This window comes from Setaria italica, chromosome IV (assembly GCF_000263155.2).
Source record: "Setaria italica strain Yugu1 chromosome IV, Setaria_italica_v2.0, whole genome shotgun sequence".
NCBI lineage: Eukaryota > Viridiplantae > Streptophyta > Magnoliopsida > Poales > Poaceae > Setaria > Setaria italica.
Genome location: NC_028453.1, coordinates 11,983,392 through 12,008,545, shown reverse-complemented (window position 1 = coordinate 12,008,545; position 25,154 = coordinate 11,983,392). Strand labels below are relative to the sequence as shown.

Genomic DNA, 25,154 nt, shown 5'->3' with positions numbered 1-25,154 from the left:
AAGATCATGTACATACTACCACCATATGCTAAGCTTCCACTCTGGAAGTTAGCAATCATCATTCATCCATCCACAAAATAAAGCTCCATGTTGTTTTATGACCTCGCTCTCCAAAGTTATTCTTGCAAAAGAGACTTGGGCTATGTAAAAAGAAATAAAGTACATGCTCATGAAAGTATGATGAAAAAAGAGAAAAAGAAAAGATAGCCCATGCCTTCAAAAAGAAAAAAAGCAAAAGAGAGAGAAGGATCATACAAAAAGGAGTCCAAATACCACCCACCATATCCATCATCCACACACATGCACATCTTGATTAGGTTGTATGACTTGCTTCTCCAAAGGATCCGGTCTTTGACTTAGCAATAAATGAGAGATAGGTATGCCTCCATTCTTCCCTACCTATAGCTCCACAAATAAGCCTATTAGGAGTAGGTTGTGAAAGAAAGGCAATCCTATGCCTTGGCGAGGAATCATACACATTGAGTGATTCAAGAGTATCATTTGAGGAACTTTGATTTCTTTTGAAAAACCTTTCAAAACCTTCGGATTGATAGTTGATCAAAGGATGAGTGAATGGTGATCTATGAAACTGTTCTATCTCTCAACTGCCCAAGACAAGGTGAAGCTACATGCCCCACAGGAGTAAGGTAAGAGGTAAGATCAATGCCAACTCAATCAATTCTTGGTAGAATATTTTATTGTAGGCTTGGCATACGTTAGACATACAACATAGTAGTAGCTCTTGATCAACCAACTTAAGTCTTAGCATTTCCTCAAGACGAGCAAAGGGCTAGCTTGGGGGAGCTATTGACGGTCGTTAAGTACCAAATATGACTATCAATATACTCAGGAATAAAGGAGGATTGGCATTTCTTACATGCATATTTTGTTTCGAATAATGTAGTTCCACTTATCCTTGGAGAATATTTGGTTGCAGGTGAAATAACACAAAAGGATGGAGAAAGCACCCTCTATGGATCCAAGAAACATGCTTCTAACCAATGGAAGGTTGCCACACGTACATCCCATGGATTGAAGGGCCCACAAACTACCACAACCGCCTAAATCCACTGGATAACGCACACAACTACCATTAGGACCCACCAAGCAGTCACCCAGAGAAAGGCGGTTACGAGGAGTCCCACAGGGGGTTGGCCAAACCCAAGGTTCGGTCGAACCACCCTTGTCTCCTCTCTTCTCCAACTTCCACGTGGCAATGCCTTAAGTTGATTAAAGGATATTCTCCAAAGATTCCTTCACAGAACCGCCTCTTAGAGCCTATAAATATGAGGGGAGGGGCTCCATTCTAGGACACACATCACAAGAGAACACTCTCTCCCTCTTAGTTTCCAAGTTAGTGGAGTTAGGCTAGAGTAGCTCTACTTCAGGTTCTAGGTCTCCTTGGAGTCTAGGCTATGGCTTTTGTATCTTTTATTCCTAGGTTGATTTTATTCTATTTAAAGTATACATCTTCCTTATATAGTGTTGTGCTTGGTTTTTCTATACATGAATTGGTTATATTGTTGGAGGTATGCCCTAAAGGCAATCATAGAGATGATGATATCTGATTGTATCCATAATTTGTATATTGTGTTCATTGAATATCCATTAAAGGCTACTTGAATTGATCTGCAATTATGTGAATTGTATGTGGAACTCTTTACTTGTATGGTTATTCTAAAAGTTATCCCTAGTCGGAGTTCATGTGTGGACACACATAAATATTAGACTAGTACATGTATTAGTTGATGACTATGTTTCACAAGTCATGGACATGGAGATGTCAAACTAATAATGTAGGCATATGTAGAGACATGTGCTAGGACTAACCCAACATGATAAGTAGTTCTCTCTTTACACAACATGTACTCTTTGTCCTTAGACCTGAGATTGTTGCATGTACTCAAGATGTGGATCGACTTACTTAGGGCTATCAAATGCTACACCGTAACAGGGGTAGTTAAAAAGGTAGCTTTCGGGTTTGTCAGGAAGCATGCTGTGAGGCATGGTCAATCAAGATGTGATTTGCCCCTCTTTGATTGAGAGTGATATCTCTGGGCCCCTCGAGTGATCGGATCCGAAAATGCATGGCCATGCTACGTACGGTTAAGAGTTAACCTACAAAGGGATTCCGAATCACAGGATTGAGAAAGAGCGGTCGGCTTGAAGCTAGACCAAATATCGTGAGGAAAAGGGAATAGCATGTACATGATGTTGTGACGGTTCATCTGATATGATCTTCGTGTGCGTATAGGAGTTGGCACGTCTTGCTAGAGGCCGCTACCGACTATTGGGCTGAGTAGGAGTACTCGGGCCATGTCTATACGTATTCGAACCCATAGGATCACACACTTAAGGTGCTGGAAGCCCAATTCGGATATGATCCGAGTTGGATCAGGTTTACAAGATCATGATACAAGCTTGGGCGGATGAAGAAGACAAGGAGATTGAGAGGTTTGAGTCTAGTCTTAATAGAGGCCAGAACAACAATGGCCAACACAATGACAAGAACCGTAATGATCACCCCAATAATGACAATCGAGGCAACTACTCGGGTGGTCAAAATTGCAAGATGAAGCCAAACAATATTGTTGTGGCAATGTCCCAGTCTTCCAAGAAAGGCGGCAGGAATCAAGAATGAACTCCATTCAGTGAGCTCCTGAAAAAGCAGTGCCCGTGGTACCCACACCATAAGCACTCTGCGATGAATTGCTATAGTCTACGCAGAGTCATGAAAGATCTACTAGAACCTTCTTGAGCAAAGGACATGGGCAAGGCCAAAGAAGGTGAAGACGATGGCGACAACGGCAAATTTCAGAACTCGTCCAACACTGTCAACGTCATCTTCGGCACACACCGGGTACTACTACTAAGTAGTCCTAGAAACTAGCCTTTTGAGAGATTATGTCCATTGAACCAGCAACACCTACATTCCTCAAGTGGTCCGAGCTGCCAATCACCTTCTCCGGGAAGGATCAGTGGACTAGTTTCTCAGACCCGGGACATTACCCTCTCGTTCTGGACCCAATAGTCGTAGGCTCTCGACTCACAGAAGTACTCATTGATGGAGACAGTGGTCTCAATGTACTCTTCACCAAGACTTTGAGGAAGATGGGATCAACACTATGGATATGCTCACACTGACGAACTTCCCATTCTACGGGATTGTCCCAGGCAACACGGCTGTACCCCTCGATCAGGTGGTTTTACCAGTTACCTTCGGGACCAAAGAACACTACCGAACAGAGTACATTCGGTTCGAGGTAGCTGATTTTGAATCTTCGTATCATGCTATCCTAGGAAGATCCGCCTTGGCCAAATTCATGGCCATCCTACATTACGTGTACCTAGTACTCAAGATGCCGGGACCCAAGGGAGTACTCTCCCTACGGGGAGACTTGAAAAGATCCTACGACTGCAACACAGAAGCCGTGGAGTTGGCAGTGAATACTCAAGTGCCAAATTCGATGATGCAAGTCTTCACCGCTTCCAAGAAACTGTCCCCATTAGAACTCGGCATACCAGAGAAGAAGTCGGGGGCAACCAAGGTCGAGACAGCAGGTGAAGTCGATATCAAAGCCATTGACTTTGAGACTAGTGATAGCTCCAAGATAGCCTTGATTGGCTCAGGGTTGGATCCCAAATAGGAAGCCACGGTTGTCAGCTTCCTCCGGGCCAACCAAGACATCTTCGCATGGAAGCCATTAGATATGCCGGGGGTGCCCAGGGAGTTGATCGAGCACTCACTAAATGTGGATCCCAAAGCTACGCCAAAATGACAACAACTACGTCGATTCGCTCAAGATAGAAGAGAAGCAATCAAAAAAGAGTTGACCGAACTACAGCTTCATAAAAGAAGTCTATTATCCAGAGTGCCTAGCCAATCCCGACTTGGTGCGGAAGAAAAACAACAACGAGTGGAGGATGTGTGTTGACAACACAGACCTCAACAAGCACTGTCTAAAGAATCCCTTTGGGCTCCCTAGAATTGATCAAGTCATCAACTCGATGACTGGATGCACTCTACTCTGCTTCCTTGATTTCTACTCGGGGTATCACCAGATAGCCCTCAAGGAAGAAGACCAAATCAAGACCACGTTCATCACCCCTTACGGAGCATTCTGCTACACTACGATGTCCTTCGGGTTGAAGAACGCAAGCGCAACCTATCAACGAGCAATTCAAGAGTGCTTCAAGAAGTAACTACATCGCAACGTAGAGGCGTACGTGGATGACATGGTCGTAAAGACCAGAAATCCCGACAACTTGATTGTGGATCTGGAAGAAACTTTCGCAAGCTTGCGAGAGTTCCGGTGGAATCTGAACCCAACAAAGTGCGTGTTCGGTGTACCCTCCGGAAAACTACTTAGTTTCATCATTAGTCACCAAGGAATTGAAGCTAACCCTAAGAAGATCACCGCCATCACCAATTTGCACACCCCATCATGCATCAAGGATGTCCAGAAGCTGACTGGATGCATGACGGTCCTCTACAAATTCATCTCAAGGCTTGGAGAATGGAGACTAGCCTTCTTCAAACTACTCAAGTGGCAGCATAAATTCCAGTGGACCGAGGAGGCGGATCAAGCCCTTCAACTGTTGAAGGACTTCTTATCAAAGTCACCAGTCCTCATGGTGCCAAATCCCAATGAAGACTTGCTACTCTACATTGTAGTGACTACCAATGTCGTCACCACGGCGATCATGGTCGACAAACCAGAACCAGGCCATGTATATAAGGTACAGAGGCCCGTCTACTTTGTCAGCGAGGTTTTGTCAGATTCCAAAACTAGATACCCACCAGTCCAAAAGTTTCTATCTGCAATACTACTCATCTCTCGGAAGCTTGAACACTACTTCCAAGAACACAACATCTCCGTCGTCACAGACTTCCCCTTGGGAGAAATCCTCCACAATCGAGATGCGACATGAAGAATCTCCAAGTGGGCAGTAGAACTCAGAGCATTGCCCCTGGAATTCAAGTCAAGGACTACCATCAAGTCACAAGCACTAGTCAATTTTATGGTAGAGTGGCGGAAAAACCAAGTACCAATGCCAGCAAAGCGCCTAGAGCATTGGGTCATGTACTTTGATGGATCACCCAAGCTCGAGAGCGTCGGCGCAGGAGTACTCTTAATCTCTTCCAAAGGCGAACAACTCAAATATGTCTTGCAAATCTTCTGAGAGGTGTCCAACAATGAAACTGAATATGAAGCGCTTCTGCACAGGCTCTGCCTGGCAGTTTTGCTAGGAATCAAGTGATTGTTGGTCTACGGCGGCACACTACCAAGTCATCAGTCAAGTCAACGACGAGTGGGATCGCCACAAAGACAACATGGATGCGTACTGCCTGGAAGTACACAAGCTAGAGAACAAGTTTTCTGGTCTGGAGTTCCATCACGTGGCTTGTGATAATAATGTAGCCGCAGACGTCTTATCCAAGCTTGGATCTACTCGTGGCCAAGTTCCAGCTGGGGTCTTCATCCATGAACTTACAAGCCATCCATAGCGGAGCCCGCGCCTTCAAAAACCACTAATCGAGGCCACGATGGGCCAGATCGGGAGGATATGATGGATGTAGACTAGAGAACCCCCTTCATCGACTACATCAAGGAGCACAAGTTACCTCTAGACAAGACAGAAGCAGAGAAAGTCTCACGGTGTGGCAAGAACTATGTTCTAGTCAGGGACAAGCTCTACAAACGAGGCGCATCATCAGGAGTACTCATGAAGTGCGTATCACGGCAAAATGACAAGGGCATACTGGAGGAAATCCACAAAGGCATCCGTGGCAACCACGCATCCTCATGAACGATTGTGGGCAAGGCTTTCAGAGTAGGATTCTATTGGCCTACAGCTCTTGCTGACACCGAAGAACTAGTCTGTCGATGCCAATGGTGTCAATTCTTCACCAAGCAACAACACATCCTTGCCTACAAGCTGATCACCATACCACCCTCTTGGCTCTTTGCATGCTAGGGGCTAGACATGATTGGCCCATTGCCTACGATGCCTAGAGGGTTCAATCGAGTACTCATGGTGATCGACAAATTCACCAAGTGGATCGAGGTGAAGCTGATAACCTGCCCCAAGGCAGACAGAGTACTCGACTTTCTCGACGAAATTCTCCATCACTACAGCTTCACCAATCGCATCATCACAAACCTGGGCTCAAATTTTAACAATCACGAGTTCTGGGAGTACTGTGAGAATATCGGGATTGGCGTCAAGTACATCTCTGTCTCTCACCCTCGGGCCAACGGCCAGGTTCAGCGCGCTAACAGGATGTTACTGGAGGCTCTCAAGAAAATACTACACGATATTGGAAACACCAAAGAAGGCAAGTGGTTCAAGGAGCTACCCAATGTCCTCTCAGGGCTTCGCACCCAGCCATGCAAGACTATAGGGTACTCACCCTACTTCCTGGTCTACGGATCAGAAGTCGTCCTCCCCGCTGACGTCATGTGGAAATCTCCAGTAGTCGAGAAGTACGAGTAAGGCACATCAGAAGAAACATGGCATCTAGACTTGATAGCCTCGAAGAAGCTCGCTGTGCAGCACTTGTCCAGTCAGCAAGATACCTTGAAGGAATTCACTGCTATCATGATCGCAACGCCAAAGAAAGTTCGTTTAACACAGGCAACATGGTCCTCAAGTGTGTTCAAGACATAAGGGGCTGCACAAGTTGAATTCGCCATGGGAGGGTCCTTTCATCATCTCCAAGGTCACTGGACTTGGGTCGTATAGGCTAGAAACTCTCTCTAGCGAAGAAGTCGACAACTCGTGGAACATCGAGCACCTGTGTCGATTCTACCCATAGTTTACATATTTATGTAAGTTAGCCATCAGCCTCAGTTGTACAATTACAATTTAATAAAATGGATTTATTTTTGTTGTAAAACAACTACCTATTTCTGCATGATCATGACTTGAAAAAAGCAAGTTTGCCGAGCTATTCAGCTCCTCGGGTACTATCGCCCAACTCAAGGCTTGTATTCATAAGCCTGCAAGAAGATATTTTCAAGTTATTCAACTCGTTGGACAAAATTGTCCACATGCGGCTTGTAATAACTAGTCTGCGCACACATTTTACGAGTTATTCAACTCGTTGGATGAAATTATCCAGCAGCTACTTGCAAAGACAAGCCTGCGTGCAAAAATTGTGAGCTAGTCAGTTCCTTGGAAAAATCTGTCAATCGATGGTCTTCAAAAAAGAAGTCGTCAGTAATTTGGGAAGTTTTTTATACTACCCAAGCTCTTACCTAGACAAGTTTGTCTAGTCGCAGCTTGTGGCTGTGCAGCCAGCCTTAGCTACAAGCTCAAGTTTCTTTGGAAGGTCTACAAGAAGCTACAAAACTAAGACAACAAGTTGTTGAATAGGAGCAAATATTGAGCGACTTGAAAATGAAGGCACAAGCTTCAGATGCAGCAATAAAAATGTAGTTTGAGGAGATTGAGAGTTTGAAGAAAGAAGTAAGACAAACTGAGTACCTCCTTTGCTAAACAACAGAGGGTAAGGTTAATGTGTTTCTTAGGCATCTGCTCATGTCCTCCCAGCTGCTTAGGCCAGCTTTGTTCTTGGTCAGAGAGATATCATATGTAGTGGTTTGTGATCTCTTATGGACAATATGCTTGTGCTTGTTCTTTGGACATGAATAATAATGTGTGAAGTGTGATGAGAAATATTTATTTGTATGTGTGGTATGTACGAATTATTTGGTCTGTCAATTACGGAATTGATTTGTATGTAATATTAAATTTGATTATATTTCAATTAAACGCTAACTGGGCTGCACCGGAAAATAACTGGGCCTAAAATTTCGTGGGCTCACCCCCTCGGCCCATTATTTCATGGGCGTAAATAAAAATATGACGACAGCGAATGTTCGGCTAAATCCATTAAGAATTCGGTCTAAACAAAGTTATGACGTCAGTATATGTTGCGCTTGATCCATAAGAATTGGGCCCAAACCAAGTTATGACAACAACAATTATTAAGCTCGGTCCAACAAGAATTGGGCTTAAATCAATCTATGACGACAACAATTATTGGGCTCGATCCAACAAGAACTGGGCCTAATTCAATCTATGACGAAACAATTCGTCACAATTGTTAAACCACGTCAGACCGTGGCATGCTACGTAGGAGCCAGTTTATGATGATATATGGGATGAACTTTCATTCTTCATTATCTTCGTGATGCACCAAAATAAGGAACGTCACTAGTTGCGGTTTATGACGCTCGACTAATGACGAAGGGTTTTTATTATTCCAGCATCATAAATCACGGTTTATGATGCAAAAAGCGTGTTTATGACACTTTTAGGTTTGTCATAGACTGGAAGATTTCTTGTAGTGTGAGTTTCCGACACAAATAGCTGAAGTCTAGCCAACTCGACACAATCAATCACTTTATGCAAAATCACGTTGAAGAAGTAACACATCCATGTGATAACCATCTTGACAAATATTGGTTTGATAGCCCGGATTGCAATAGCGAGAAAAATTGTTATCATCACATGGCAATCATGAGAGTTATAATAGGTAAGCGTCATGTCCTTCAACAAGACTAGTGACTAGATGTTGGATGAGAATCAAGTTGGCACTTTCAACCCGCGCAAGCACTTGCACATAGCCAATCTCTCATTAGATTGGAGCTAGCTGGGGGAAGTTATTGCTTACCATTAGGAAGTTCTTGCAAGTGGAGCTCTATCCTGATTTGAAGTGCAACTAGATCCTTACATGATTTTAGTCCATCCTTTGCCTTGCCTGATAAGCCCAAGAATCTGCTGGTGCTATCGAACACATCCTTCTGAAGATGCATTCCATTGATGGCATGGCGTACCGCCAGCTCTTGCTAGTGTGGTAAATACTTAAAGAAGATGGACACGTCAGGACGTCTGTAGTTTCAGCCTGCTTCCTTCTCTTTCTAGAATTATCAACACCAACTATTGACTTCTTCCCAAGTTTGAACTTGACCTTGTCACACATTTCAAATACTATTTTAACTGTAGCCGGTTTTAAAGCAAAATCATTCTCATTGGTGCCATCGAAAAAGTCCTTCATCCTGCACTATTTGTGCAACTTCAATAAGAAGTGTCTGTGCTGCATGAACATTGTCTTCATAGATCCATTAAGGTACACATATGATGTTCCATCCAAGCAAACTACTATGCCTTTTACATGACCGGTTAGGGCAAATAGGGCTGGATAATTATTGATGATAACAAAGATAATGGTCCTTAGGGTGAAGTGCTCATGTCTGTACTCATCTTACATCCAAACCCCGTCTTCCCAAATATTCTACATATCTTCCATCAATGGCTCAAGGAAAATATCTATGTTGATGCCAGGTTGCTTCGGGCCTTGTATGAGAATGGTTAGCAAAAGAAATTTTCTCTTGTGACATAGCCATGGGAGAAGGTTGTATATAGTCATCAGCACTGGCCATGTGCTATGCATGCTGCTTCTTTCACCAAATGGATCCATGTCGTCTGTACTCAACATGAATCGTACAATCCTTTTTTCATCTGAAAACTCTCGATGATTGGCATCGAAGGTCCTCCACTGGCAAGCATCGGAGGGGTATCAAAGCTTTCCATCATCCTTTACGAAGCGATCAACATGCCAGGTCATTAGTTTAGCAGTCTTTGCATTTGAGAACAAACGCTTCAAGCAGTTTGCTACTGGCAAGTACCACATCACTAAGGTAGGAACTCTACACTGAGTCGTGTCAGTAGCTATATAGGACTAGTTCTCCACTTGAGCACTAGCACTTTTCTTCACACCCTTCTTCCTCTTATTCCTGATGGAGGAATCGGCACGGTCCTCATAGAAGTCGGCATTACATTTGTAATGCTAGCATCGCAATTTGGACACTTTTCCAATATTGCGTACTCACCGTGGTACAGTATGCAGTGGTTCCTGCACGCGTGTATTCTTTGCACATGCATCTTTAATGGATTGATAATCTTATTTGCTTCATATGTGTTTTTAGCACAAATTTAGACTTCAGAAGCAATTTGCCCAGTAGAATAAGGAGATCATTGAAACTATTGTGTCGAATTTAGGCTTCAAAATCAGGAGATGAAGGACGAAAACCAAGACTGCCCACTCGTCCCCACAGCCCTCATCCATACGGTCCTTTGCTGCCTTCTTGAGCATCTCGTTCTCTAACCCTTTAGCACTCCCTAGCAACACTTCTGGTTCAATGTGGCGCAACATGTCCTCCATATCAACATCACATTCGTCGTCCACCTATGGCTGCACAGGTGCATCTATTTGATTACCATTTTGATCTTCATGATCATCATCATCATACATCATAACAGGATCATTATCATTTTCATCATTAGCACCCACTTCATCATAGGCAGTGTCAATGTCTGTATTGTTGCAAGTACCTCTTGCCTCACCATGGTGGGACAAAATTGTAGAACAATCCACAAAACCCTGCTTTATGAAATGCCTCTTGATGACATCAGTATCATCCCATCCAATGTTGCTGCAGTCAAAACACGGATAATGGATTTGCTTTGTCTTTCTATAGCGAGCGTGCTTCTCCGCTGCCTCGACAAATTTTGATACCTTTGACATGAATGTATGTGAATGTCTCCGTATGACATACATCCATACCCTATCATCCATCTTTAACTAGCGATGGCAACAAGTCTATATGATATGAAATTGGACTCAATCAATCACTAATTTATGAAGGAAAAAAGTCCAAATTACTCCCCTCAAGTATAGACAGAGTACGGATAACCCCCTAAACTATGTCTCGGTTCAGTTTACCCCATGAACTATGTAATTTGGTTCAATTTACCCCTCTAACCTAATTTGTCTTTTTTGTTTCTCCATGCACAAGTGGAGTCTTCAATTAAAATTTTGTGAGATGCTAGCAGATATCTAAGACATGTTAGAAACATATCTAATGAATCTTTTTATCATTATTTTGGTTGGGTATGACATTTAATAATAAATTAATTCTTGGGATACCAAATTATACAAAAAATAATGATGAAAAAAATGTAATATATTTTTTTTGACATACATTACGATGTCCACTGCCATCCTGCAAAATTTAAATTTAAAATTCAACTTGTGTACGAAGAAAAAGTAACAAATTATGTTAGGGGTAAATTGGACCAAATGACATAGTTTAGGGGGTAAACTGGACCAAAACATACTTTTGGCTATTCTTGAGGGTAGTAATTTGGACATTTTCTATTTACGAAGCTATGTATGCAATATTTAATAAGTAGGAAGAAAAATAATCAAACTTAATTCTATATTAAATTAAATCAAACTCAATAAAACTATGGATGTACTAATTAATAATTAATAAGTAGAAAAAAATATAATCAAACTTAATTCTACGTTACATTAAATCAAACTAGAAAAAGTCCATTTTACTCCCCTCACCTATCCACTTTATCCGTTTAACCCCCTAAACAAAATTTTGGTTCACTTTACTCCCTTGAACTATTTCACTCGATCCAATCTACCCCTAATTAGATTTATAATTTTTGTTTCTCCGTGTATGAATTAAATTTTGAGTTTAAATTTTGTAAGCAGATACAAAACATGATGTTTTATGTTAAAAAATTATACTAAGATTTTTTTCATGGTTATTTTCATAGGTTAGAAATATTTAATACGAAATTGATCTTAGATATACAAAATTGTATGAAAAGTAATCATGAAAAATTTTAATATATTTTTCTATCTTAGAGCATCATGTTATAAGTCAACTGACAACATCTGAAATTAAAACTCAATTGTACGTGAAAAAACAAAAAAGAGAAATCTAATTAAGTGGTACATTGAACCAAATGACATAGTTCAGGGGGTAAAGTGAGCTTAAATTTTGCTTAAGGGGTTAAGTGGACAAGTAAATAGGTGAGAGGAGTAAAATGGACTTTTTCCAATCAAACTCAATTAAAACTATAATGTAATAATCAATAAGTTGGAAGATACGTAATAAAACTCAATTTCTATATTACATTAAAATGACAAACATAGCCTTGTAATAGTTATAAGATGACCATATAATTTTATTTACAAAATAATCAAGCTCTAATTATTTTCTCTCTCCTCACTCCTTTCTCCTCTAGGTCTAGATGACAACTTAATGAAGCTAGGAATGACCGAATGATGGATAGAAGTTGGAAAAAAAAGATTGGAATGGCACAAACTCACCTTATAAAGCCACCTCCTCTAAAGAAATCAGGAACAAAATCTTCCCGCTTGGATTTGGTGTTTGCTCCAAATGGAAGGTTGGAAGGAAAAAGCTGTCCGCAACCTTATCTGGAGCATCTCTGTGCTGGCGGGCGACCTTACCACCCATCAGCATAGATGCACCCCATCTGTATTGACGGTCACTTAGATCACCAGCTAACATAGTGGCATCTCTAGCTCAAGCCGACCCCTAGCACCTTTGTGCTAGCAGGTGCCAATCCCTCTCGTCAGAACGCTAAATTCTCCGTGCCAGTATAAATCAATTCTAGCTTAGCGCGAGTCTCTAAATCACACGAGTCTGAGCATACATTGTATTTCTGCTGTTCATTACGTGCACTACAGCAATTTCGTTGTGCCTGAAAATAAACCAGAGAAGCCCACAGCTCCACGCACTCCATGAACGTAAGCTTATCTGAAATTCCTGCTACGAAACCAGGATAATAAGCTTCACGTAATTTGCCAGTGCCCACATTATTACACATACACCATGTGTACCCAGATATTCACAGAGGTAATAGTAATGCTATTGCACCCTTTTTTTCTCATTTTGCTTTAGTCAAAGCAACAACTCTTGTCACCAGCAACAGATCAAAACATTGATAGAAATATTTACACTTGCAAAAGTGATAACTTAGTCATCGGTTTGGCAAGCTACCAGGCACACTCAACTGAAGAAAAATCGATATTTACATGCACACAACTCCCAGGGCAACCATATGTACAGTGGGGGCCAGTCGTGCCGGCCACAGGTCATCTTCCCAAGCCATGGAAAAGGGATTACAAAACTTCCACCAGCCTGGGCAATTATAGGTTTACAACCCTCGCATTTTTAATTTACATGGTGTAGAAGACTTTGACGACGCTATATATAATCTGTCCTACGATCTGTACACCTGTGCAGATGGATAAAAACGTCCATCAGAACAAATCAGACAGTGCCAATTTTCAAATAGGTAACGAGTTTTGCAATAGCAACTCTTACACTGTACAAGTTTGCCCCTCCACCATTGGAGGAGACTGCAGCACGTGTGCTCCCCAACCAGCTCGTCCAAGATAGAGACAATGCAAGGAGTGCAAAAGAATGAAGGGACACCTCAGTCTTCTCAATGAATTCTACAATTGAGAAGGTCCGTGGTATTTGCACATGGATTCTTTCTTGTGCTCAGGATCAAGGCTGCAAACGTGAAAAAAAAAAGTTTAGCTAAATTAGCAGCAGAGGACATGATTCTTTCACCAAGGCACAGTCGAACCTTCAAAATCATTTTTTCTCACTGCCTCAATTTAGACATGTTATTTATAATAATACAAAAATATATGGACTTCCACAAAACATCAAAATTAGTAAATCGCTCCACTTCGTTGATTTAGTAACTAAACAACCCGATTTGTTAACTGAGTCTTTGGTACTTTCTTCTACTGAATTCTTTAACAGACACTAGAAGTAGAATATTAAGCACAACATGTCATTTGACAAACATAGATACATAACCACTGTCCACTTATCAAGGGTTGGTCTTCACAATAAACCACTAATTTTTTTTGAACTAAACAATAAACCACTAATAGGAAGAACAAATATTGAGGTGGCAGCTTACAAGACCTGGACAAGTAGTTTCTTATGTGGTGTTTAAAATCCCCACTCACACTCTTTGGTACTCGCATCATAAAATTTTATAGATGACCCGCATAATACAAACAACAATAACACAGAGTCACAAACACCGGAGCTAAGAGTGAGCAAAAACTGACCTGTTCCTTAGCCCAACAAGCGCACAATGGAAAGCACGAGCAGATGCCGATACTGGAGCTACTGCAGCAGCTGGTGCTCCACATATTGCAGTAGCCAGGGCTGATCCAGCACCAGCCCGATTATAAGCTTTAATAGGATTGCTAATCAAAGCCGAGGCAGTCTTTCCAAACCCATCAGTTAAGCTTTCATAAGCCTGCACAAATTTTCAACTAATGTTACTAGCACTAAAGCACTACATAACAGGAGCTAATAGTAATTAGGCACTTAGCCTAAGCCTGTTAAAGTTCAGAGATTCATGAGAAATTAATTTCAAAGTTTATTCCAGATCATAAATTATATAGTGGCCCCTAAGTTATGCAAAGTGTTAAAATTAAACCCAAACAGTAACAGCTACGTAAGTAACTACTGAAAAATAACATGATTATGCAACTCAGAGGAATTCATACCTGTTTTATCCCTTGTTGCGCACTTTCAGGTTGGTTAGCTCTTATGTTGTGTTTTGTTCGTTTCGCTTCACATGAAGCTAAAGGTGGTGGAACAGCTGTAAGGGCCCGTTCTGTCTTCACAAGCATATCATGAGCTCCCGCAGCCAAATGGACACCAAGCCCTACCGCTTCAATGGAAACACTCCTTATAAAAGCAACTGCACCTGTCAAACAAGATGTCAAAGCCGTAGTCATTAGTGGTAATCGAAGCTGCATGACACCAAGTAGTTCGCATTACCATGGCATAATCGCACTTCCAACAGAAATGTTAGCTGACATATGTCCTACAATATACATCTGTCTTACCTCTTTGCATTCCCTTGAGCAACTTACGGTCCTTCTTGTAGCTTTTTATGGGCAAAGATACCAACTTCTTAGTCCCTGAACTCACAGCAACTAGTGATCTTATTGGAGGAAGCCCTTTTAACAATTTGTGAACCTACACAAGCAACAGATATTTCAATTCACACTGCAACGGGGTTTACTAATTCAAGTGCAGATTTGATATTTTTCTCTATATTTCCGCAGGTATATTTGTGTATGCGTGACCAAATGGAGCAGTGCAAATTTCAACTACATTTCTCTTTAGGCGTTATCTGCATTAAGTTTTTACAAGTTCCGCGTTTGTGCATGCACAAGCATACATGTCTGAAAGTACAGGTGCGCATGGGTAGACAAGGACCTGGTTTTTAGAAATGTCCTCCAACCATTCTGCAGCTACTGTATCACATATGCTGTTCCATCCATAAACACCCATTGCAGAAACATGCTTAAGCTTCAAATCAATTCCCTGTTCAACAAATTTCCTGTCAGGGTTATTTTTATCCATTTGTAAATAATCACCTAAAGGTTTCCTTGTTACTGATTTTTTTTCTCAACAGAAATTTACCTTCCACGGAAGAATGTTGAGAAGTTCTGCATAATTTCCTTTGCCTAGTGCAATGGGGTCAAACTGACGAGGTATATAATTAATGTGCAGAACAAGCGGCTTTACATCAAATTTCTGGCATCAAATAGGGAAAAAATAGTAATTAGATCACAATTTTATATGAGCCCAGTATTGAACAAAAAAGTAAGCGACGATGAACTTTCAAATACCTGAAAGAAAGGAAGTAATGCCTCATCCACAACCGTATTTCTTCCATAGCTTGTGCTTTTCACATTGAAAATCTCTTTTTCGCTTTGCAAATGAGGGTCATTGTTACACAAATCATTCTGAAAGAACTTTATTAGGAAGTTAAGTTGCCCTTGATCAAGATGCAACTGTAGAGGTAAAATCTCCAGATGAAGCCTGCAAAAGTTAGGATAATGCAAGAGAAGGGAATTAATTGTAATATCAACAGAGCATAAAAAATGTGAAAGGTCATTTCAGATTGTTGTTATAAATGGCTCTGTTACATAAGAGCTATGGTATGTTATTTCAAATTAAGCAATAAACGCCTGTTGCCCGAACCCTTTGCTAGACAGGGTACCACCACAGCACCTGGGCGTCAATGCCTTAAACCTCAACCTCCGGTGAGACAGGATTACACCCTTAGACACCTAGGCTCTACCATATATATTTATTCACTGATGCAAAAGATAAATAGGCAAACTGCATTTTGTCTTATTCCAGCACTGATCTGTACATATGTTTAACCAAAGAATGTTTTCCTATAGGTATGGATGACATAGACCTTCCCATTCTCTTCTTATTTATTTGAATTCATTGAGTAAAGCAGAACTCAATAAGGATTAATAGAAACAAGCAAAGGACCTTTGGCATGAGAGTAAGTCTGTACCTGTAGTCTTCCAAAGGAGCATGCGGTTCGGGCCTTACAGACTCCAGTTCAAACCTGAATACACTAGAGCAAGATTCTCTTGGGTAATCCTTTGAGTTGTAACATCCAAGAACCTTTTTGAATGGATGAAAAGAATTAAAAACCATTAGCCATGGGACTAAAGCAAGTTTGTAATATAACTTAGCAATAATAGACATACCAGTTTCCACGGAGCATGGATACTTTGATCACAAAGACTTAAGTCCTGAGCAGCAATGGATAGCTTAGATATAGAAACATCTCCATCTGGATACATGTCAAGTTGGATACTGAGCCCTGTCAGGGAAAACTCCAAAGAAGAGCTCCTATCTCTGCCATCTGTGCATGCGAAGCTAGTTGGATCTTTCTGAGGTAATAACCAGTCATTTCCAGCATACAGCCGCCACTTGACATCTATATCGTGAATAAGAATCTTTCCTTTAAGATTACAGGATTCATCATCAGTATTCAAGTGGCAAACAGATGCCTTCACTTCTTGTTGAAGTATTTGCTCTCCTTTTTTGCTTTTCTTTTTCGAAACATGGTTCTCAACTATTGTCAAGGGAACATTGTTATACCATCCACCATCTTCACTCTCCCCGCCAGATGTACACTTATGCTCTTCAATACATGGAGCTGATGACGATTGATGAAGTTCAGGCATATAATATGAGTCAATGATTTGATCAGGACAGGAGTCTTGTCTCAGTGGTATTTGAGTAACATTGGTTTCCGAAGTAACCAATGATGATCTAAGCAAAACATGAGAAGTGGCCGTGTTCAGTTCAAACCCATCATCTGTTTCACTGCTACTAACTGAGTGACAGCAATTGCTCTCCCAAAAGTCATTGGCCATGTAGTCCTCTGTGTAAAAAGCATTCTCAATGATATCATCAAGCAGTCCATCTGACTGGCAATCACCAGAATCCGTCATATTCTCCAAACTGCTCTCAGACTTGTCTGATGCATCAGCAGCTATATTTTGCTTGTTTGCTTGTTGGACACTATTCCACCTAGATTGTAGATGATCTAAAGCATCCCGCATATCTGGACCATATAGCTGCTGGAGTTGGGAGCCTAAACGAATAAGACCATAAGTTGTATCACGACAAGTAGCAATATCAAATTGGGAATCCAATATTTCAAGCTTCCAAAAGGAAGAATCGATTCTTAGAGAAGCTTCGATGAATGTGTTCTGGGCAACCTTAACATAACCTGCTTGACGAAGGTAATCTACACCATAACCACAAGTGACATTTTTTGATCCAGATGACTCTGAAAGGAGAACCCCAAGATCACGTAACTGGATATCAAAATCAGTGGCTGCAGAGGCTGATGAAGATTTATTATGAAGTTTAAATGATGACGCAGCTAAGATGCACGAGAAAAACTTTGGGTCCGTTGCTTCGGCAGTGAGAGTGAAATATTTGAAGTGAGGTTCATAGCTAACAGCAACATCAGTCAACTCAAGAAAGAAAGATGATGCATATGGTTCACCAGACCGAGAACTATTTACTGTGTTACTATTATCTGACTTTCCAGTTCCATCTGAACCTGAACTGAACAGCAGGCACATCGCATTGATCCAATCCATACGGCCACCAGGTGCCACAATTGTACCAGAACGAACACCAACAGAAGTGTAGTTCTCTTTTAGCTTTGGGTTCCTGATGTGGGTCACAGAACAGCCAGCAGTGCCAATAGACAACACATTAGTACCTTCACCATCACCCCGCCTGCAAGCAGAGTCCTTGCAAACCACTATAAGAAAATCTTTGCTTTCTCCAGGGACTTTATCATCCTTAACACTAACAGAACCCCAAAGCTCAGCTTCACCATGATTCACCCAAAGAAAACTGGCATTGTTGAGTCGTCCAACATTAGAATAAGAGAAAAGAGAAAAATTTGAAACTTTCAACTTAAGCGAGCTCCAGGATCCTTCTAGTTCTGTCTGTAACAAAGGACCAACTTCCACTGTTTCATCCAATTCAGTGCAAATTTCCAAGATGCTGCATTCAAAAATGACGGATGTTTGGATGCAAATATCATTTGGAACAGATTTGTCCTTGCAATTTTCAGATGTGCTTGTTTCTTCATTTGATATCCCATCAAGGACATGATCTAGCAACTTATTTAGTAGTCCGCAATCCTTTTTACAAACTTGTACTGAGACACAAGAAAGTTTAACATGAAGTAAGAGCTCAGAGCTCTTAATGAGCTCCTGGCGCATGCTAGATCCTGTCTCCTCAAGATCTTGTGCTGTAGAAGGGGAAATGCCAGCCCATTTGCTGTTCTGTTTTTTAGTAATCAATTGATCATGAAGCTTTGCCAAACTCCATGCTTTGCTCACCATCTCAGGGCAAGTTACAGGATACTTTCTCCTAATAAGTGTGATTCCAGAGTCATTACAACTGGCTCCAGTAACAGAAAAAATCTTCATTGTAGAGAAAGTTTGCCTACTTGAAGAACAGACTCTACCATCCAGTACATCATTGGCAGGTTTAACCAAATAGATGTCGAAGTTCCCTGTAGCCAAACGGATTGAGGTACATGGCTTGCCAAGATGAACCTCATTAAGAAATTCATTTTGAGGATGAGATGCAGCTTCTGCGACGTTCAGACATGACGTGTGGTCGATCACCAGGAACTTATCCAGGACAGATGGGTGGCTTAAATCCCACTGAAACTCAGATGGAAAGCAAAGGATGATTCTTGCAGGTGACATGGATATCTGAACCTTTAGACTTCCATTTGAGGACACACCTGTGCTGGTGGTCAACCTGCTTCCATTATCATCACCATGCATGTGAATTTTATGCTCTCCATGTGACAAATCAGACTCAACTTTACTGATAAAACTCAATAACATGTATAGTGTATGGAAATGCACCCATAAAACCAAAGGAGCCAAACAGATCGACATAGAAGTTGAGCTTACTAAATTGCCATCTTGATCTTTGGTACTAACATCATAATGGAATGTGCACTCGCCAAAAGTTTTTAGCAATTCAACTTTAATCAGTTCACATGAATTGTTGCCACAAAGTTCATAGGTTTCAACTGAGGGATCTCCAGCAGCAAACAGGCACTGAGGGAGGGAAGCTTGAACTCCTTGCCGCAAGTTATTATTCAAGAAGTGGTTACCAAGGTGTGAATCATCTGAATTGTTGTTTCCAGCATGGTAGTATTCATCAAGCTTCACTTGAGCGATTGATGCCTTGAACCTAACATTTTCTGGATAGGTCTGCAGATAATAACAAGAAAAATATTCAACACCAAGCTTGATGGCACTAAAATGATGCATGGACTAAGAACAAGCGCTACTGTACTACCACCAGACAAAAAATGAATACCTGTAGATCAAGATGAATTTTCTGACACTTGGCTTCGAGATGATGCATATTTAAGCTGGACGCAGTAGCAGGAGATACAATTGATTTCTCAAAATGCTGAGAGGAAAGGCAGCTCGAAAACATTTCAGAATTTCTCATATCATCCAATGCACTGACAGGAACACTGGAAGCGTCGATATCCATGTCATCACTGAACAAAAGAAGAACAGATACCTCAGCAACGGAGGCTCGTAGGGTCTTCTCAATCACTGGTTCTGTCAGGAAATGGAAATCATTAGAGGTGTATAAAGGGATGATCAGAAATTTAAGTGGCAAAAAATAAAAAGCTACAAACACTTGGTCGGACAAAAGAAATAAATGCAAGGGTTTTGTAATGCCTGTGGTACTAACAAATGGCCATGACAAGAAACTGTTATTCATAAGTCATTTCAGGTGCTAACAGTCAGATACTCACTCGAGACAAAAAAAAAAGTTGTCCTTTTGGGATACATGCAGTAAATGAATTCTAAGCCACGATATCACTATGCATGTTTAGAGTTAGGCTATAACATGTACAGATTCATATTGACAAATACTTTCATGATATCATCACAATTTATCTGGCTCTGAACATATACATCAAAAGAATTGATAGCAAAAATTGCACTTTGGGAGTTTAGTTCTAAAAACCCTATTAGCATGGATAGGTTTGAGAATAAAAGAAAATAGCAGATGAAGAAGCCACATTATCCATTTTCATCATAACCAAAACCAAGAAAAGAGTGGATGCTATAGCATAATCAATACTAAACTGAAAGTTGTACACTGAAGTTGAAATGAATACCTTTAGGAACTTGATCTGATCCAGAAGCTAAGGTTGATGCAAAACTTATGGCATTGAATACTGAACAAGTCCAGTCCCATATACCACTGTTTCCCAAACTAGATTGGGAGTTCCTCAATTCCTCAAAACATTCAAAGAATTGATCAATGCTGTCAAAAGTAACAAGGTATTAGTAACATATTTAGAACAGTCCAAGTCCTTTCGGGGGGAAAAATATGCTTCCCTCAAGAATATAAATAAATAAGACCTGGCAAACAGCAAGCAACTCTTATGTGTCAAAGCAAAGGGAAATTTATGCTAAATCCAAAGAAGAGAATTAATACATTTGACCTCTAAAACTCCAGGCTATATACCAAAGGAGAAGACAAATATTCAGTTAATGCCAAGTGCCCTCTGCATGTTGCACGGTTTTATGGATACAGAACTTCAAAGGATGCGGTGAGAACAAATCCAGAAAGAAGCTAGCAAAGTAGCAATAAGTGGATGCTGCGACGGTCACAAATGAGTCCGAAAGAAAAAAGCTGTTTACAATTGGAAAGCATTCATGGGCGAACAAACTAATTTTGAAAAAATCTATAGCAGGTCTAATATTCACAAAAGATAGAAATAGAAGCAAATTGTGGCCTAGCAACAACAAAATTGACAATGATATGGCAAAAAAAATCTCAAGGTGGACTACAAGAATTGGCATTAGTGTTAATGCAGTGCAGAAACGAACCTTTCATCACAATCTGAATCAGGGTCGCCTTGATCCTCAGAGGCAACAGGCTCCATCCAGTCTGTTATTACATATGCCCTTGTAAGGAAAGAATCCTGAATTTTCTCTTGCCTGCTTTGAGAAAATGTGCTATGGGCCAAGCATTCGCTGGTGCCTATCACAGAATCTGAACCTGATTTCAAAGAGCTTGATGCAGGTGAACACAAGGTAGACCTGAAAGAGCTAATAGAGATATCTGCAGCATTATGAGCGGAATTTTGTTCGTCTACTGGCTTTCTTTGGAGAGAATCCCATACATTCATGATCCACCGGATACTGCTTATTTGTAACCGTAACTCTAATGAATCAACGGATACATCTGCATCAATTTTCTCAAAGTTCAAGCACCCCTTATTCCATGGAATGCTTAAGTTGAGTTTCCCTGAGAATCCACCAATGGGACCTGTCAAGACTGCAGTAGTACTATGGCATGCTGAAATGTCAGTTGTTCCTCTAACTGGATCATTTTGAAGCAGTGCATCGACATCATCCATCTTCAATAACTCAATGACCGCCTCATGGAAAGTTAAAAAGTTGTCCAGTTTAAACTGACCGAGGTGGGTTCCAAATTCTAGCTCTTTAATTCGGAAAACCAGAGATCGATTAGTTTCTGGGAGCCTACTATCCAAACTGGTTTGAGGATCAAATACAACATATACATTCTTTAACTTGATATTAAATCTTGTCAGAAACCATTTGACGGCATTGGCAATTCTCTTGACACCTTCATCCACATCTCGAGATACAGAAGTAGAACACTGATTACTATCGGATTCGTATCTTTGGGTCTTGACTGATGTCTGTGTGTCACTTGTACAACCAGAGACAGAGCATTCATTATGCACATCCACAACTTCACTTGCAACAGATGGAGAAAGGACAAGCTCCAGTTCTTCCACAACAATCTCGCAACTAGCAGCAAATCTAACTAGCAGGGATTTTATCGATCCTTCTTTCAGCATAATAGGAGATCCCGACAACTGAAATAGTAGTAGTAGAGAAAATTAACTGATGGTTCGTTTTAAAACAGGAAGCAAACAATTTAATTTCTGCAGGTTTTGCAACTTTTTTTCTTTTGCATCCACATAAGAGACTATTTGAATGCTTCGTGTTAGAAGAAAACGAGTAAACAACGAGCATTAAAGCTAGAAAGAACTGAAACTAACATCTACTGGGCAAATGATACTTTCTACTAAATTGACTTTTAACACTAGCCACACTTAGCAATTCCGTCATTCTCTCTGTACACACTTTGCATTGTTATATATTTGAATTTAGTCTGATTCAAAAGAATGAACTGCAAATAGCAACAAAGATTCATAACCCCTTCTTCTTCTCCCAAAAACCTGATGGTCCAGCAGGTCCATAAGACATAAGTTAAGAACAAAATCAATAAATTCAACTTAATCAAAATTGACATCCAAAATTGCCAGTCTCGACACCAATGAAAATACAGCTCTACTTATTTTCCCCACCAATCCCTAGCTCCACCACAAAAATAGCCAAAACATCCGCCTCAATCGTAACCACAACTAGCCTAACAAACAGTTGCCATCGCGATCAAAATTCAAAATCAAACATTAAGTAAACCCCACCCGGCAATCAAATCAACGATACCTCGCCCCACCGCCAAGTTCTCGCTTTCCCACGCCACAATTCGATCATCCAGCCAGCAGGCACGCGCCAGTCGGCGCCCAATGGAAAGCAGACAGCAACGCCCCCCAATACTATTGGGAGAACAAGACGCGGGAATCGCGAGAGCAAGCCGGGGCGGCGGCGCGGACAAAAAACGCACCTTGCGGTTTATTAAATCGGCGTTGAGGGCGAGGTCGTTGAGCTGCACCGTGCCGCGGCCGAGTTGGATGTCGAACTGGTCGAGGTCGAGGTCGCCGAGGATCAGATCCCCGAGCCGCTTCTTCAGCAGCGACTTGCAGACGCGCTTCAGCAGCGTGTCGAGGCGGAACCCGTCGAAGAGCCCCATCGTCTCCCCTCCCGCGGCGGCGGCGGCGGCGGCGGCGGCGGTCGGCGGTCGGAGAGGAAGGGACTCGCCGGCGACGGAAGCGATAGTTTGCTTGGCTCGATTGATAACAAGCCGCCTTTTTCGTGTTAGACCCCTGCGGAGAGGGGAGAGTTGTTGCGTAGTTGCGCCGGGCACCCCGGGAAATAGGGTATTTATGCGCGCGCCAGGGTGGGTGTGCCACTGTCCGGTGGGGCCGGACAAGTCGGGCTCCACTGGGGTTGGAACTGGACTCCGTTTCGGTTCTGTTAACCAGTTGCGGTAAACTTGTCGGCTGGAGGTAGTTTAGACATGCTACTCCTAGACTAGAAGATATTTTTGTGATTTTTTTAGAAACGATTTGGTGAATTTTGCTAAGTCTAATAGTAAATTCAGAATCGTACCTTTGACTCTTTGGTAACAAAATCTGAGGCTTGGAATCACACAATTGGAATTAGGATTTCACAATTTAGTTGTTCGGTTGCAATATAGAAATGAGATTGGAACCGCATTCAGTTTAGCCAGAATTGCCATACGGCTTAAGAGACATATATTCAAATTAGAGGTCAGAATAATGTAGGAATTGAACGTGATTCGCTTAAATGCAATATTTATTGGCACCTTTTCCATTGATAATGGTAGGGTCTCCTCTTGTACGCATTGTCAAAAAGTTCATATTTTTATAGAGGGAAAACATTCTTAGAATGAAGGAGGGAGATTCTTCACCTTGTCATCAGGGTGCAAAGCGAACAAAGGCTGGTTTCGCTTTATGCACAAGGGATAGGAGGCGGGGGTGCTGAGGTGGACCAGGATACCGTGCGGGGGAAGGATTCGGCGCGCGCAAGCGGCCAAGCGTAATGGAGTCTCGGGCCGTTCACCTGTTCGATCGAGGCGGCGGGGCGGCGGCGCAGTACGCGCCCGCTCGCCAGCCGCAGGATGTGGGCCCAGCGCACGGGCCCACAGAATATTTGCCCTTTGCTTATCCGCACGTACGGGGGCAGGCGTGAATGCACACTGCGGAATGCGTGATCAGGCGATGACAGGTGATGACAAGTAGTGTAGTGGCACAGCGATGACCGTTGTTTATCGCTTCACGAGCAGCTGCAGCGCTTTTTTTTTGGCCGTGCCGAAGAGAATGCACGTGCGAGATGGTGTTCGGTCCTAAAGATGAAAATTTAGTGGGACAAAAAGAATAACATTCCGAATTACAAGTCGTTTAAGTTTTTTTTTAAATTCGTAGGTTTTATTATATATCTAAATATACTTTATTTCTTTTAGAGTACAAGTAGTACTTGATACTACTTGATATTTAAGAATAGGTAGTCCTCAACTCAACACTGGTGCAGTGGTGCTTACATTTTTCTGGATTTATTTCAGGATTTAACCAACGCTATTCTTTCAGTGGTAGGCTACGTGCCCGTCGACGATGAGGGGCTAGTGGTGACTTCATCAATCTTGAGAATTTGCCGATTCAGTCTTTCGTAGATCCTCATATGGGTAGGGTTGCGTGCGTATATGTGAGTGTCTGCGTCTGTACTGTGTGATTCGAAGAAAAACAAGAATAGGTAAAAAACGCACTTATGCAAAGACCAATGTAAACTTCTAATTTGATGTGCCTGCTCCTGGTCACAATTACCTTGGCAAACTATGGACATTTCCCTGGTAATAAAAATTCCTCAACCCAACCTGCATCTCATAGACACATACACGCATTAATGCCAAACGTAGTCTGGATGGTGTCGTGGCTTTGGATAAACCTTCAGATTTCATTGAACCATGCTATGCCGTGACTGATAAAATCCTCCTTTCAGTGAAAAAGGAAAAAAGAATCATACGCAGTCAATAAATTTAATCTATCCAAAGTTCGAAACCCACTCAACGACTTTGGCTTGGACGTAAGCACTCGAACTCGACTGAGCAAGCTAAGGATCAGCATGCATAACTGCATGC

At 41.6% G+C, this 25,154-nt stretch overlaps 1 protein-coding gene across 1 annotated transcript; it reads right to left on the bottom strand.

The window, feature by feature from the left end:
• Nucleotides 1-12,753: 12,753 nt before the first annotated feature.
• On the bottom strand, nucleotides 12,754-23,326 carry LOC101758916 (autophagy-related protein 2). Its single transcript, XM_004965141.3, has 14 exons — nucleotides 23,004-23,326; nucleotides 21,170-22,188; nucleotides 20,452-20,600; nucleotides 19,629-19,882; nucleotides 16,457-19,519; nucleotides 16,258-16,370; nucleotides 15,575-15,767; nucleotides 15,366-15,479; nucleotides 15,159-15,266; nucleotides 14,783-14,915; nucleotides 14,438-14,640; nucleotides 13,991-14,184; nucleotides 13,224-13,415; nucleotides 12,754-13,134 (listed from the first exon to the last, which is right to left on the bottom strand). Exons 1-13 carry the CDS (start codon nucleotides 23,187-23,189, stop codon nucleotides 13,355-13,357), a joined length of 5,790 nt encoding a protein of 1,929 aa, XP_004965198.1. The 5' UTR covers nucleotides 23,190-23,326; the 3' UTR covers nucleotides 12,754-13,134; nucleotides 13,224-13,354.
• Between the last annotated feature and the right edge of the window lie 1,828 nt (nucleotides 23,327-25,154).

Bases quoted from the DNA above. Each gene is read 5' to 3' on its own strand.
- LOC101758916 (XM_004965141.3), bottom strand. From the start codon at position 23,189: ATGGGGCTCTTCGACGGGTTCCGCCTCGACACGCTGCTGAAGCGCGTC. The intron at 16,371-16,456 runs GTATGTCTATTA...CCATTCAAAAAG, and splicing joins TCCATGCTCCGTGGAAACTG to GTTCTTGGATGTTACAACTC. The intron at 15,768-16,257 runs GTACAGACTTAC...TAACTTTTGCAG, and splicing joins GCTCCTTTGGAAGACTACAG to GCTTCATCTGGAGATTTTAC.